The sequence below is a fragment of the Ovis aries genome, chromosome 1, assembly GCF_016772045.2.
Source record: "Ovis aries strain OAR_USU_Benz2616 breed Rambouillet chromosome 1, ARS-UI_Ramb_v3.0, whole genome shotgun sequence".
NCBI lineage: Eukaryota > Metazoa > Chordata > Mammalia > Artiodactyla > Bovidae > Ovis > Ovis aries.
The window spans coordinates 269,763,394-269,777,068 of NC_056054.1; the positions used below are offsets into that span (position 1 = coordinate 269,763,394).

General features: G+C 43.1%; 1 protein-coding gene across 6 annotated transcripts in view; it reads right to left on the bottom strand.

The window, feature by feature from the left end:
- The window catches only part of HLCS (holocarboxylase synthetase), a 213,247-nt gene that overhangs the window by 117,285 nt on the left and 82,287 nt on the right, over positions 1 to 13,675 (bottom strand). For all 6 annotated transcript variants that reach the window (XM_012104997.5, XM_042238351.2, XM_060396293.1 and 3 more), the window contains one exon: positions 12,861 to 13,132. In XM_012104997.5, coding sequence (XP_011960387.2) covers positions 12,861 to 13,132 — 272 coding nt within the window. The remainder of the gene's footprint in view (positions 1 to 12,860; positions 13,133 to 13,675) is intronic.

Here is a 13,675-nt window from a genome sequence, read left to right on the forward strand (position 1 = left end):
GATACAGCAAAAGGTTAATGTGATCTTTTTTATAAGCGGTGAGGTTATAGATGATTTTCATCTCATTATAAATTACTGCATTTCCAAGTTCTCTATAATGAACAAGAATTCTTCTTATAGTTGAAAAATATTTTGATAAAAATAAAATAGAGTAGTTTTATGCACCATGACTGGCTTTCTATCAAGGTTTCTGGTCATTCAGACCCAAAGCTTTGATCTCCAACAAGGCTGAGCACCAAAGATGGCTAAGTCCTTGGGCAGCAAAGAGATCCAACCAGTCCATCCTAAAGGAAATCAGATATGAATATTCATTGGAGGGACTGATGCTGAAGCTGAACTCCAGTACTATGGCCACCTGATGTGGAGAACTGCCTCATTTGAAAAGACCCTGATGCTGGGAAAGATTGAAGGTGGGAGGAGAAGGGGACAACAGATGGTTGGATGGCATCACCGACTCAATGGACATGAGCTTGAGCAAGCTCTGGGAGATAGTGAAGGACAGGGAAGCCTGGTGTCCTGCAGTCCATAAGGTCACAAAGAGTCAGACACAGCTGAATGACTGAACAACAACAATGGAGATATAAAGAAATATTTATTAAGGAAGATGCTTAGAGAAAAGACAGCATGGGGATTTTAAAAGGCCATACTAACTATCTTTAAATATCTTAAACTATCTTACCTCATTAACAAATATCTTAACTCTCATTTTTAGGGGCTTCCCTGGTGGCTCAGAGGTTAAAGCGTCTGCCTCCAATGCCTGAGACCTGGGTTCGATCCCTGGGTCAGGAAGATCCCCTGGAGAAGGAAATGGCAACCCACTCCAGTATTCTTGCCTGGAGAATCCCATGGACAGAGGAGCCTGGTGGGCTACAGTCCACGGGGTCGCAAAGAGTCGGACACGACTGAGTGACTTCACTTTCACTAACTCTCATTTGGGAGAAATTGGGTCCATGGCCAGATTTCCTTTTTGAAATGAAATGGGTTTAAAAAGACCCATCCTGGAAGACAGCACTATGCTAAGATGACTGGGATGAACTACCCTGAGTTACAAGAAACCAACACATATCCATTAACTGAACAAATGGGGGGAGTCTGGTCACCATCAGGTGCTCTGACACACCCAAAATAGTGCAAAGGGTGTTTGGGCACTGAGGAGCGGGGGCCTCCCTGATAGCGCAGTTGGTAAAGAACCTGCCTGCACTGCAGGAAACTCCGGTTTGACTCCTGCTTTGAGAAAATCCTCTGGAGAAGGGATAAGCTACCCACTCCAGTATTCTTGTGGCTCAGCTGGTAGAGAATCCACCTGCCAATGCAGGAGACTGAAGTTCGATCCCTGGATTGGGAAGATCCCTGGAGAAAGGAACGGCTACCCACTCCAGTACTCTGGCCTGGAGAATTCGGACATCTCTCAGATCAAAGAGTTCTGTGACACACTCTTGATCTGATTTCAGGCATGAAAGTGAAAGTTGCTCAGTCATGTCCGACTCTTTGCGACCCCATGGAATAGTCCATGGAGTTCTCCAGGCCAGAATACTGGAGAGGGTAGCCTTTCCTTTCTCCAGGGGATCTTCCCAACCCAGGGATGGAACCCAGGTCTCTCACATTGCAGGTGGATTCTTTACCAGCTGAGCCACCAGGGATGTCAAATCTTCATCCTATCCCAACTATGAAAACTCCATGCTGAAAAGTGTTGGTCTGTTTCATGGCAGTTTTCCAAGTGCCAGAAAAAAGTGAAACTGCCTATCATCTTATAATCTTATAAGGATGATTTATCTCTACCCACCTAGAGGGAGTTCTCCAAGAACACCTCTAAGGACCCTGAACACTTGGGAGGCACTTACAGCACCAAAAAGAAGAAATAAGAAGGCAAGGCAAGGCAAGGCAACAGAAGGGAACCAAACCTAAACCAAGACCTACAGGAAGCATTTTAAATGACCTTTTAAACCAAAACCGATTTCCATTAAGACTAGCTCCACATTGTAGATTTACAACCCTGGTTGGCAGCAACCAACTTTCTCATATCAACTCCGCAGGTAACAAAGGATGTCAAAAATCAAGTGACATTTCCTTTGGTTTAAATTTTTAAAAGAGAAGGTGCCACAGCATCTTTTCAGAAGTAGGATGGAAACTAAAGATTACAAATTTGAAACTCCAGGAAAGAGGGGAGGAAGCGACAACTTGCATAAATCCTCCAGTTCAAACTCCCCACCGTTGTTCAAGCAAATGTGACCCACACTGCTATTCAGGGCAGTTTCTACACCATATTAGTGATTCAAACAAGCTTTAATGAAATCTCAAAATCTGAAATGTTAGACAAGACCTCACCTGGGACAACTGCAAACCTGCCAAGCTCCTCCTCTGCCACTTCCACCACTGCCTCCCAGCCACTGTGCCTCCCTGCCCACTCCTAAGGCTTCTGTGAACGGAGGAACACCCACCACAGCTCTCTACTCCATGGTATTATCCCCTCTTAGAGTCTGGGTGTTTGAAATGGAAGCAATTCCAGCAGAGATTTTTCCTCTCAAATACCATTCAACACTTTGCCAACAAAAGTACATATAGTCAAAGCTATGGTTTTTCCAGTAGTCATGTACGGATGTGAGAGTTGGACCATAAAGAAGGCTGAGAACTGAAGGATTGATGCTTTTGAATTGTGGCAATGGAGAAGACTGCTGAGAGTCCCTCAGACAGCAAGGAGATCAAACCAGTCAATCCTAAAGGAAATCAACCTTGAATATTCATTGGAAGGACTGATGCTAAAGCTGAAACTCCAATACTTTGGAGCAGACTCACTGGAAAAGACCCTGATGCTGGGAAAGACTGAGGGCAAGAGGAGAAGGGAGCAGCAAGAGGGTGAGATGGTTGGATGGCATCACTGACTCAATGGACATGACTGAGCAAACTCCAGGAGACAGTAAAGAACAGGGAAGCCTAGGGTGCTGAAGTCCATGGGATCACAAAGAGTTGGACACGACTGAGTGACTGAACAACAACTAATTGGAGACATCCGAATAACCACCTGGATAATCAGCCCCAGGGACAAAAGCTGCTTAATTTTAACAAGGGCACCAAACCTACCCAGGTTTCTCTGGGTTCCAGAAGGGAGCCACAGTTACTCAGTTACCACAATTATTAGTCTGGAGAAGTCAGGAAACACTGAATGATGCTGAGTGTTATGAAAAATACACGTAGGTTTTGACATGATATCTAAACAACCAAAGAAACATGGCGTAATCCACTTTGATTACACAGTCCAATCTCCTGCAGAAGGCTTAAAGAACTTACCTCAAAAGAGAAAAACTTAAGTCTCCATTGCCTTAAGTCCTTTTGGAATGAGGCTGGGTATAAATAGACCAACCAGTCAGCCTGCCATTAAGATATAAGATATAGGAGAGTTACTCCCCAGTCAGCAGGGCCTGAGTGATCATTGTAAAGGTTTTGGCCAGTGGTCTTGGCACCCGAGGAGCTTCCCAGGTGGCAGAATCCACCTGCCAATATAGGAGACATCCTTGGTTTAGAAGATCCCCTGGAGAAGGCAATGGCTACCGACCCCAGTACTCTTGCCTGGGAAATCCCAGGGACAGAGGAGCCTGGTGGGCTATGGTGCATGCGGTCACGGACGTGACTGAGAAACTGCACACACTTGACACCCATGCACTGAGGGACCTAGACTCCAAGAAGACTTCCCAGTCCCATTTGCACAGTAGGATATTTCATTTAAAGGGGGGTTTTGGCTTTGAAAAGGAAAGAAAATGAAGCTGTAGATCTAGTACAACCTTATCCTTTTACAGAGGCCCAGAGAGGTTGAGTGCTTTACCCAAAGTCACACAGATAGTACGTCAAAACGGCACAAAGTTCCAGCCTAAGTTTCCAGGGTTGTTGAACACCGTTCAACACCGTTCACCGTTTCTTACACTCTGAAGTAAATTCTCTGTACTCACATGATCTAATTTTAACAGTGAAAACCCCATTGGCATCCAGGTGACCTCTAGAAAAAGAGGTGAGTGCAGACCTTACCGTAACTCCTTCCCCTTCTGTTGTCTTCTCTACCCTTCTCACATCTCAAGGAAATACCTCCCTGCCAAGCAATGACTTCATCACTCTCCTTCTCGCTAATTTGAATACTCTTGTGGGAGAGCCAAACAAAAAATGAAAATGATGAATGACTCCTTGTGCAACGCAGAAAAAATGTGGTGTTTGGGATCTCGACGTGATGGAATACCCCTCATGCAGAAACAGAACATGCTTCTGTCCAAAACAAAGATGCAGAAACGAGAGTATTTCAGAGCTCCAAGGGCGTCTGGCCAAATGGTAAGTGTGCAGAAGACTTTAAAGGGCCAGATGAAAGCAAATCAACCCTCACCTCCAGAACAGGTAAGTGTTTTATTTGAAAGAAAAACAGAAGTTTTTCTAAGTAAATCACAAAGCCAAGTCAGGGGAGAAACAGTAGAAGGGGAGAGGGATGCTAAAATGGGGAAAAGAAAAACATCTGCTTGATTATCCAACACATTCATCGATTTTTACCAACATAAGTTTTTTAACCCAGAGCTCAGCCTTCATTTTCTCATCACATACATACAGGTAAGCGGTCACACTGCAATTACCATGAACACTAAATTCTAATGATATTTAAAATCTTTTCCACATAGGAGTTAATGTTAATTCATAAATTGAATTTTGTGGGTTTTCTGTGTTTAGAGAGGTTTTTAAATTAATCACATATTTGAGGTATAACACGATGTAAAATTAAGGTACACATGTTAATGCACCACATTTATATACTGTAATATCCTTGCCACTGCAGCAATAATTAGCAGTTCAATCATGTGACCTAATTATCATTTCTTTTTAGTGATTGGAATAATTAGATTCTGGTCTCTGCAAGTCTGATGATTATAATACAATATTGTTGTCTACAGCCACTATACTGTACATAAGATCTCTACTCAGTGCAAATCTATATCCTTAAGAAACAAACCCCCACCCTCCAGCTCCTGATAACCACTTCTTTACTGTGTTTATGAGTCTGGCTTTTTTTAAGATTCCACATACAAGTGATATCAGACAGTACTTGTCTTCCTCTGTCTGCCTGACCTCACTTGGCATAATGTCCTCAAGGTCTAGCCATACTGCTATATAATCAAGTCTTTAAAATGCTGTTTTCTTGTCATACATTTCTTGTTGCATTAGAACCTCGGATCATATCCTCAATCTTCATTTTTGCTATTTCCAGAGAGGTGGCCATCAGCTGTCTCCATATGAGAAAAGCGCCCATCTTAGTTGGCATGCAGAGAGGAGTTTTAACCCAGCACTTGCTAGCCAACCTGTTCCATGTCAGAAGCTGTCCCACAGGCTGTTTATGTTTCCCTTTGACCTCTGAGACATGACTGGCTCTCCTGAATGGGCATCACTACAGTTTAGCCATTTTTTTTACAATGAGAAGTCATGAAATTTGCCCCAGACCAGTAGCCAGTGAAACTCCACTGCCTGTTCTGCCATCAGTATCCCATGCTGGCCCAGGGTACAAGCTCACTCTGGATGCCCTAACATCATCTAAATGGCCCTGTTGCTAACAAATAACTCCTCTGCACTTTACAACGATAGCAGGAAACATCCCACATGTCAGAAGACTCAACTCCCTTCTAAACTACAGTCAAAACTCTTGGCTTTCTCCCTAAGGTAAAACTGGACTGAGATTTTTAAGGGACCTCCATATGGTTCTCCATAGTGGCTGTACCAATTTACATTCCCACCAACCTTGTCTCCACACCCTCTACCAGCATTTACTGTTTCTGGATTTTTGGGTGAGGGCCATTCTGGCGGGCGTGAGGTGATATTTCATTGGAGTTTGCTTTCTTTAAAAAAAATAAATTTATTTATTTTTAATTGGGGGATAATCAATTTACAATATAGTGTTGGTTTCTGCCATACATCAACATATTGTTAGCCGGCTATACCCCAATACAAAGCAAATAGTTTATAAGGGAAAAAAAAAAAAAACCAAATCTGGACTGAGATTAAAAAAAGAAAACTTTTGTCACATTTATTGCCTTTTCTAGCCCCAAACCTTGCTTTACCTTGCGTCATCTTTTGTGGTCCTTTATTATTGGTTTAAATATAACCAATAAGAGACATTCATACTAAATCGAATATAGTATAAAATCAAGCAATTCTGCAGAGTAACAGATATCTGAGATGTTTGAGGAAAATCAAGAGAATGAAACAGTATCAAATCCATGCAAAAGATCTGGAGGAAGATACAGATAATACACAAGGCAAACCCATGGGACTAATAAATACCTTCAGACTGTTGAATTTTGGGCTTTTTTGAATTGACTATCATTTTCATATGTCACAAGAGTCAATTAAGTCATTTAATTTTAAGGATTAAGATTTAAATAAAGAGAAAGTTTGATTTAAAAAAGAGAGAGTGAACTGGCTACACACGTTGTAAGGGAACCACAACTATGTTTTCTCATCTTTCCAGAAAAGCTCAACTCAAACAACACATTTTCCGCAAAACAATAACCACTGAGGAGCCATTGTGCCTCTGGTACAATGAGAAAAAATTGTCAAAATCTTCAATAAAAACTCCACCCCAAGGAAACGCACATCAAGAACCCAAGTCAAGCTGACAATGATTTGCTTCACTGATGCTCACAGCACCGCCACCGGAAGAATGCATTGGTCAAAAAAGGAATCATATCTAAAATCTAAGGAATAACGAGAATTCAACAACATGAGCTATGCACTAAGAGCTTAGCAGACATTTTACATACATCCTCACCCTATCCTGGAGCTGAACAGGGGCTCCTGAAAGGAAAGTCCCACATCTACTCTATTCCCCACTGGGTCCCAGAGCCTAGTGCGGAGTCCTGCACACAGCTGGTGCTGAAGAGAAATTAGCTGAGGGATTGAACTGGAAAAGAAAAGAGAAGTTAAAGAGCTGAGACTATTACCAGCTACTTCACATAGACAAGGAAATGGAAGCTTGAAAAGTTACTGATTTGCCTGAGGTTACTCATGCGGCAAATGATGGACCTGCAATTCCAACCCAGGGCAGCAATATTCCACATTAAGCTCTAAGCCCCTAGGTCAACCAAGATATTCGATCCTCAGTCATGGGAAATGAGCGAGCACAGGAAACTAGGCAGTTTCTGGAAATAGGGTCTGTGCTGTGCTGCGCTGCACTTTAGTCCAACTCTTTGTGACCCCGTGGACTGCAAACAGCCAGGCTCCTCTGTCCATGGGGATTCTCCAGGCAAGAACACTGGAGTGGGTTGCTGCGCCCTGCTCCGGGGGAATCTTCCCAACCCAGGGATCGAATCCTGGTCTCCCACATTGCAGGTGGATTTTTAACCCATCTGAACCACCAAGGGACGCTCACCATAGGATCTAGGTTTACCAAAAAGTCTGGTATACCCTCAAAGATTAAGACTGCCACCCACCACTGAGAACATGCAAAAGACTGTGCTTTGAGTTTGGAGGAGGGTCCAGGGGAAGAGCTTCCAAGCACAGCAGACTGTCCGACACGTCCCTGAAGTGCTTCACCATCACAAGGTATCGGCTTGATGGTCAAATTCAGTCTCTCTTTTCTATACAGTAAAATGTGGAGAACTTTCAGGTTGTTAAACGTTGTTCAACACGGAGAGGCAGAAAGAAGGTCCAGTTCTAATGAAAATGCTATCTAAATAGAACACGCTGTCATTACCACAGAATGGCAAGCATCATCATAATTTTGCCCTACTGAAAAAAATAAAATCAGTTAAAAAATGTAAACTAAACATCCCAAAACACTAACAATTAATATGGAAACATTTCTGGGAAACAATAGACCATTTTAACATTTAATTTCAGAAGTTTTCCGTGTGAAAGGTTAACTTATTCAGGTGTTGAGTTGAGACCAAGAAAACAAAAGCATTTGATAGAGAATTGGCTAGAGTACCTCTTCAGGCGTGACCAGCGGAGTCAAAGGCTGGAGTTATACTATAAACCTTAATTTAGAAGTAAACATTAAAATAAAGGTCTCTTTAAATTCTCCAATAATTTTCACTTTAAAAGTACAAAGTTGGCCCATAAAAAAGCTCACGCTAATTTATTTCAAAGCAATCAACTTCTTAAAAACCCTTTATTTCACAATTAGGCTAACATCCCATTAATTTGGGACACTTACCAACGTATTTATCCCTTGCTCATTACCTATGTGCACATTAAGAGTACACTGATAACACAATACAGGCATTAATATGTAAAACATCAACAAAAGCCATCTGGAAAGCTAATGAATAATCAAGGGATTTCAAATTAAACTACAGAATTTTCCCTTAGAATCTTTAGGACAACACTGTCAAGTTCAATCTATTCACTTCGCCTCCAGAATCAATTTTTCAAACTTTATGACAGGTCTAATCGCTTCCACCTGTGTCTCTAGCTTGACTCTTGACTGGCATGCTACCAGCCAGGGTGGAAATGTAGACAAAGACCCCTATTAGGATCCGGCTGTTTCTCTACTGTGAGGTCACTCAGCCATTAAATTAGTTCCAGCCCAGTTTCTGTCCTCTCAGGCCTCCACTTGTGGGGAGGAGGGTGCGCAGTAGAGCAAGTTAGGGGAGCAGAGTCAGAAGAGAAGAAAGCCGGAAAGAGATGTTAGGGGCTGACTGGACACGTATGCGAAGGGCGGAAGGAGATGTTAAGGGTTGACGGAACACGTATGCGAAAGGCGCAAGGAGATGCTGGGGCTGACTGGACACGTATGCCAAGGGTGGAAGGAGATATTAGGGGCTGATGGGACACGTGTGCGAAGGGTGGAAGGAGATATTAGGGGCTGACGGGACACATATGCGAAAGGCATAAGATGTTAGGGGCTGTGGGACACGTATGCAGAGAGGTGAGAACCTGGGACTGGCCCAGACTGTGACACAAAAAAACAGTATCTTTCTTAAACAATGCTGGCTCTTCTCCCCTGTGCGATTTCCCCCAAATACGTTTTAGTGACTTGAGTGGATCGTTTCTCCTTGTCTTTCTCTCCGCTTGGAGAAAGTCCACCGTCTCCCATACAAGGTTTCCTCAAAGGACGCTCGCTGAAGCTAGTTCACAGAACCACTTCGGCCCTCTAAACGCCTTGGAAGTTACTGAGAGCCAGGAAGGTGGGCAGGGTATAGGATTCTGACTCCAGGATCACTCCATTCAGAGGAGCTCAAGTGTTTCTGATGCCCAGATCATACAACTGAGGCGAGCAAGGCCCAAGAGGGTGAGAATGCCAAGGTCACAGAGCTAGCTGGTGATGAAATCTTCAGGTCCAGTGTTTCTCTCTATTAGACAGTGAGCTTTACGAGTGACACCGAAACTGCTCCAAAAACTTCACTGATCAGTCTGCTCCTCACCCAGCACCATGTTATGTGCTGTGACCACTTCTCTCTGTCTGCCCAAACTCCCAGGCTCAGACCAAGAAGAGGTGCACAGACGTGTGTGCATGAACTGAGTGTGCCCTGGGAATCACTTCCTCCAGGGCACTGTGAGGTTAGGGCAGTACACTCCCCACTTTCTCTCCCCAGTGCCTAACACAGGGCCTGGCATACAGAAAGCACTCCATAAATGCTTACTCCACTGTAGGATGAAGGCAAACTTAAGCGTGAAAAATCAAGGGACTTCAACAATGGTAAGAAAATAAACCTACTTAACAAAGAAATCTAAATTATTCTTTACAAATTAAAACAAAACAAAACCAGCCCATGTGTGGCCAGTTCATCCAGGATGTATGCAAAGAGAATCAGTATGAATGAGTTTATCTGGCTCACCACACACTGTGGCTTCACACCTAAGTTGTTTCAATCTCTTATCATTGAACTATTGCTCAAATAAAAGACAACCGCACAATTACCATAATGGCTCAGTTACCCTAAGCCTGCGCTCCAAGGTCTAGTTTTTCCCTTCCTGCCTTCCCTAAGCATTGACGGTCAATCAATGCTTATCACGAGATTCCACTAAATGTGCAGCGCTCTGGACCAAACCAGGTCAGAGTCAGCACCTGGAGGCACTTGTCCAGTAGTGAGGAGGGCTGAGCACTGGCCGATCCACACCCCCTTGTCTGGGACCCCACCACCAGCGGCAGCTCACATCTTCAAATGGCTTCCCAGGTCTGCAGCCACAGGACTTAGCACAGAACACAGTGAAGGTTCCCTGGTCCAGACGCAAGACTAAACCCATGGCCCTGGTGGGACTCTTCCCAACCAGCTGAGCTAACTGGTCACAAGAAAAGCTATCAGGAAATAACTCAGGGGGAAAAAAAAGATTGTCTAAGTGAACCGAAATCAGAATTTACCTTGTGTTACCCTGACCATCAGGTAGAAAATGCATTTCATGGTTAGAAATACATGTTAAAAAAAAAAAAAAAAGCCTGGGGTGGGGGATTCAGGGTGAAATTAAACTCTTCCAACCAGACTTGGTTGGGTGGCTTGCCGTGTCAGACTATCCGGGAAACAGCACTCGCTCACATGGTTTTTGCTCTTTATTACTGGAGGGCGAGTCCTCAGGGCCATCAAACACCTTGATGTTATCAGCAAGCCACTCCCTCATTTCCCTCTGCTCTTCCTTGTCCTCAGAGCTCCTTCCCCTCTACAGAGCCACTGGCCAAGCTGTAACTGGGGCAGGAGGTGACGGTGGTGGTGGTTCACGGCTTCAAGACCAGCCTGCTCCCCTGACAGGAGATCAAATGAAAGCTTTCAGTGCTACCTCAGTGTCACAGTAGCTTAAGCTTGGCTTGTGGTCAAAGAAGCACACACAGCCTCCAACAATTTGTCCAAAGAAAAAGGTCCAAATCCTCCTGGATTCGTAATAACATAAGAAAGTTACCTCTAATGACACTGAATAAGCAGCGAAATAAAACCAGAGTTTCCTGAAAATAACTTTCCAACTATGATTTTAACTTTTGCAAGCAATGGGGCCATCATGATGTATTATATACTACTTAAAGGCCTCCTGCTAATTTTTTAGCAGCCTGACAAACAGAAAGTACAAACAGAAGTTAGAAAGACTTCTAACTGCCCTCTAATATCTGCCCTCCTCTCCTCCTGGTTAACAGAAACCTAATTTTCAGTAGATTCATCGATGCCAAGTACAAAGATGGCATTTATTTCCTAGTCATCCTTGGAGGTAAATATGGTCATGTTTAGACCTGGGAGATGAACAAAACCATCATGAGCAACTTCTGAAAGAGCCCATATGTGGACACGCCCCAATTTACACTCTCCTTTGCTCACCAGGTAAAATGGGAGAGAATATAAAAGTCTGGGTTACCTCTTGGCACCTACCCTAGCAAGGTACCCACAAGCCCTCTTAGTAACTCACTGCCCACTGCCCAAACCCAGCAACCATAATCTCAATGTTTCAAGATTGCGCCAATACAAAATATTCTTCACTATTATCCGCAAAAATGGTCTGGAAGTGCCAATGTTTTTCCATCTGAATTTCGCCTCCCAAAAATTTTTTGTTAAATATTCTGTCTGATTTTTTATTTGGCAGATATGATTAGAATGGGTCACCTTTTCGATATAATAGTGTGCACTGGAGTAGCAAAAGATTATCATAGAGTTTGTACAAGCAAGCAATAATTGCTCCGTACAAATACAGGCTTTTTCTTCTCTATGGGAACACCAAGGATTGGGGGGTGGAGGCAGGAGATGATGGCAACATTGAAATTTAAAAAAAAAAAAAACACAAAACAACTCGGGAGACAAGACCTATTCATTGCCATTGCTCATATTCCCCTTTCCACTTTGTCTCCTCTATAGTAACTCCTCTATAGTACTCCTCTATAGTAATTCCCCTATAGTAACGCTGTTTCTACATCCTCCACGTACACTAAAATTGCTGTTTCCATGACTGAGCATGAGAGTCACGAAATCCTAAAATTATCTCATCACCTTATATCAACATACTAGCAAATTCCAGAAATTACTGTTCAGAAGAAAAGCCAAAATATTTCCATACGTTCCACATGCTGAATTATGTATCTGCCTAATTATGCGGTTCCACAGGTGAAAGTGCCCAGAAACCATGAAGGGGGTGGGGGATTTTGCAGTCTTAACGTTCCTCAGATTTTAGTCCCATGTTGAAGGAAGATTCATGCCCTCTATAACCCTACTTTTTAAACTATCTATGTCAACATAAAAGTATTAATTAATAGAGACTAATTGGAGTTTAAAATTAACCTTTCATCTGTTTCCCATTGTTTAACCTTTAATCAAAGTCCATGAAACAGAAGAAATAAGAAGGAAAACTTGAAATAAGACTGAATTTCCAACATCCCAGTGGGATTACAGAGTGCTTTAAAAATGCACTGGATAGCAACATACCAAAACAGGTACGTACAAAGCTCCTGTTTATTTCAACTGAACACAGCTTACATGGTTCAAATTTGCTATGCTAATACTCTGCAAACATCTTAAACTGGTTATAACATCTCAACGCTAGTTACAACAGAGTAAAATGGCAACGTGAACAATAGCGCCACCTGTCAAACACCTTTTTTTGATAATATTCTTTTTCCCAAAGACATTGTGAAAGGTCAGATTAAAGGAAGACAGACACAAGGCACAGAAGTCCCTCATTCTTTAAAACACAGATCTCTGACCCAAGAACTTTAATTTCTCCATCTACAGACAAGTGTATTGCTAGTGGTATATTAAAGAGTCATCGCTCTAATCTTCATGATTAAGTTATGAATAAGCTATTGCTTTAAGCATAGCATTAAGTTATTGCTCTAAATCTTCCTCCCTCTCCCTGAGCGCTGGTTGGAGAGAACCATCAAGATATCTGGGGTCCTCCAAGCAAATACAGAGACCAGCCTGGCCAGGACTTACCCGTCCAGAAGACTCATTGTGGTGGGCGTCACTTCGGCAAACAGAATGACTTTTCCAAGTTTCCTTGTCTTCAGGTTTTGTCGGTAGATCTCGAAGTCAAAGTTTTCTGATGAGAAGGACTCCGTGTCAGTCACCACGGGTATGGTGGATGGGGTGATTTCTATTTCAGACGTGTAGGATGAAATGAATTTCAGGGAGAGCTTGCTGGATCTTATTACTCCTTCAGGATCCACATGTTTCCGCAGCCACTGCATAAGAGGATCCCGGATTTCCTATGCCATAAAGAAAGAAGTGGGAAGGTCATAATTTGGCATTACATTAGATGATGGTAGCTTTCCCTTAAAATGCCACTTTGGTAAGAGAAGTACTTCCTAATTCATGACCAATAAAAGCTAGGTTAACATATTCTGAACATAAAAACTACCATACAATAGACAATGAGTACACTAAGTATGGGCTTCCTGGTGGCTCAGTGGGAAAGAATCCGCCTGCCAGTGCAAGAGATTTGGGTTCAATCCCAGGTGGGGAAGATGCCCTGGAGAAGGAAATGCCAACCCACTCCAGTCATCTTGCCTGGAGAATTCCATGGATAGAAGAGTCTGGCGGGCTACAGTCCATGGGGTCACAAAAGAGTCAGACATGACTTAGCAACTTAACAACAACACTGCTGCTGCTAAGTCACTTCAGTCGTGTCCGGCTCTGCGAGACCCCATAGACGGCAGCCCACCAGGATCCCCCGTCCCTGGGATTCTCCAGGCAAGAACACTGGAGTGGGTTGCCATTTCTCTCCAATGCATGAAAGTGAAAGTGAAGTC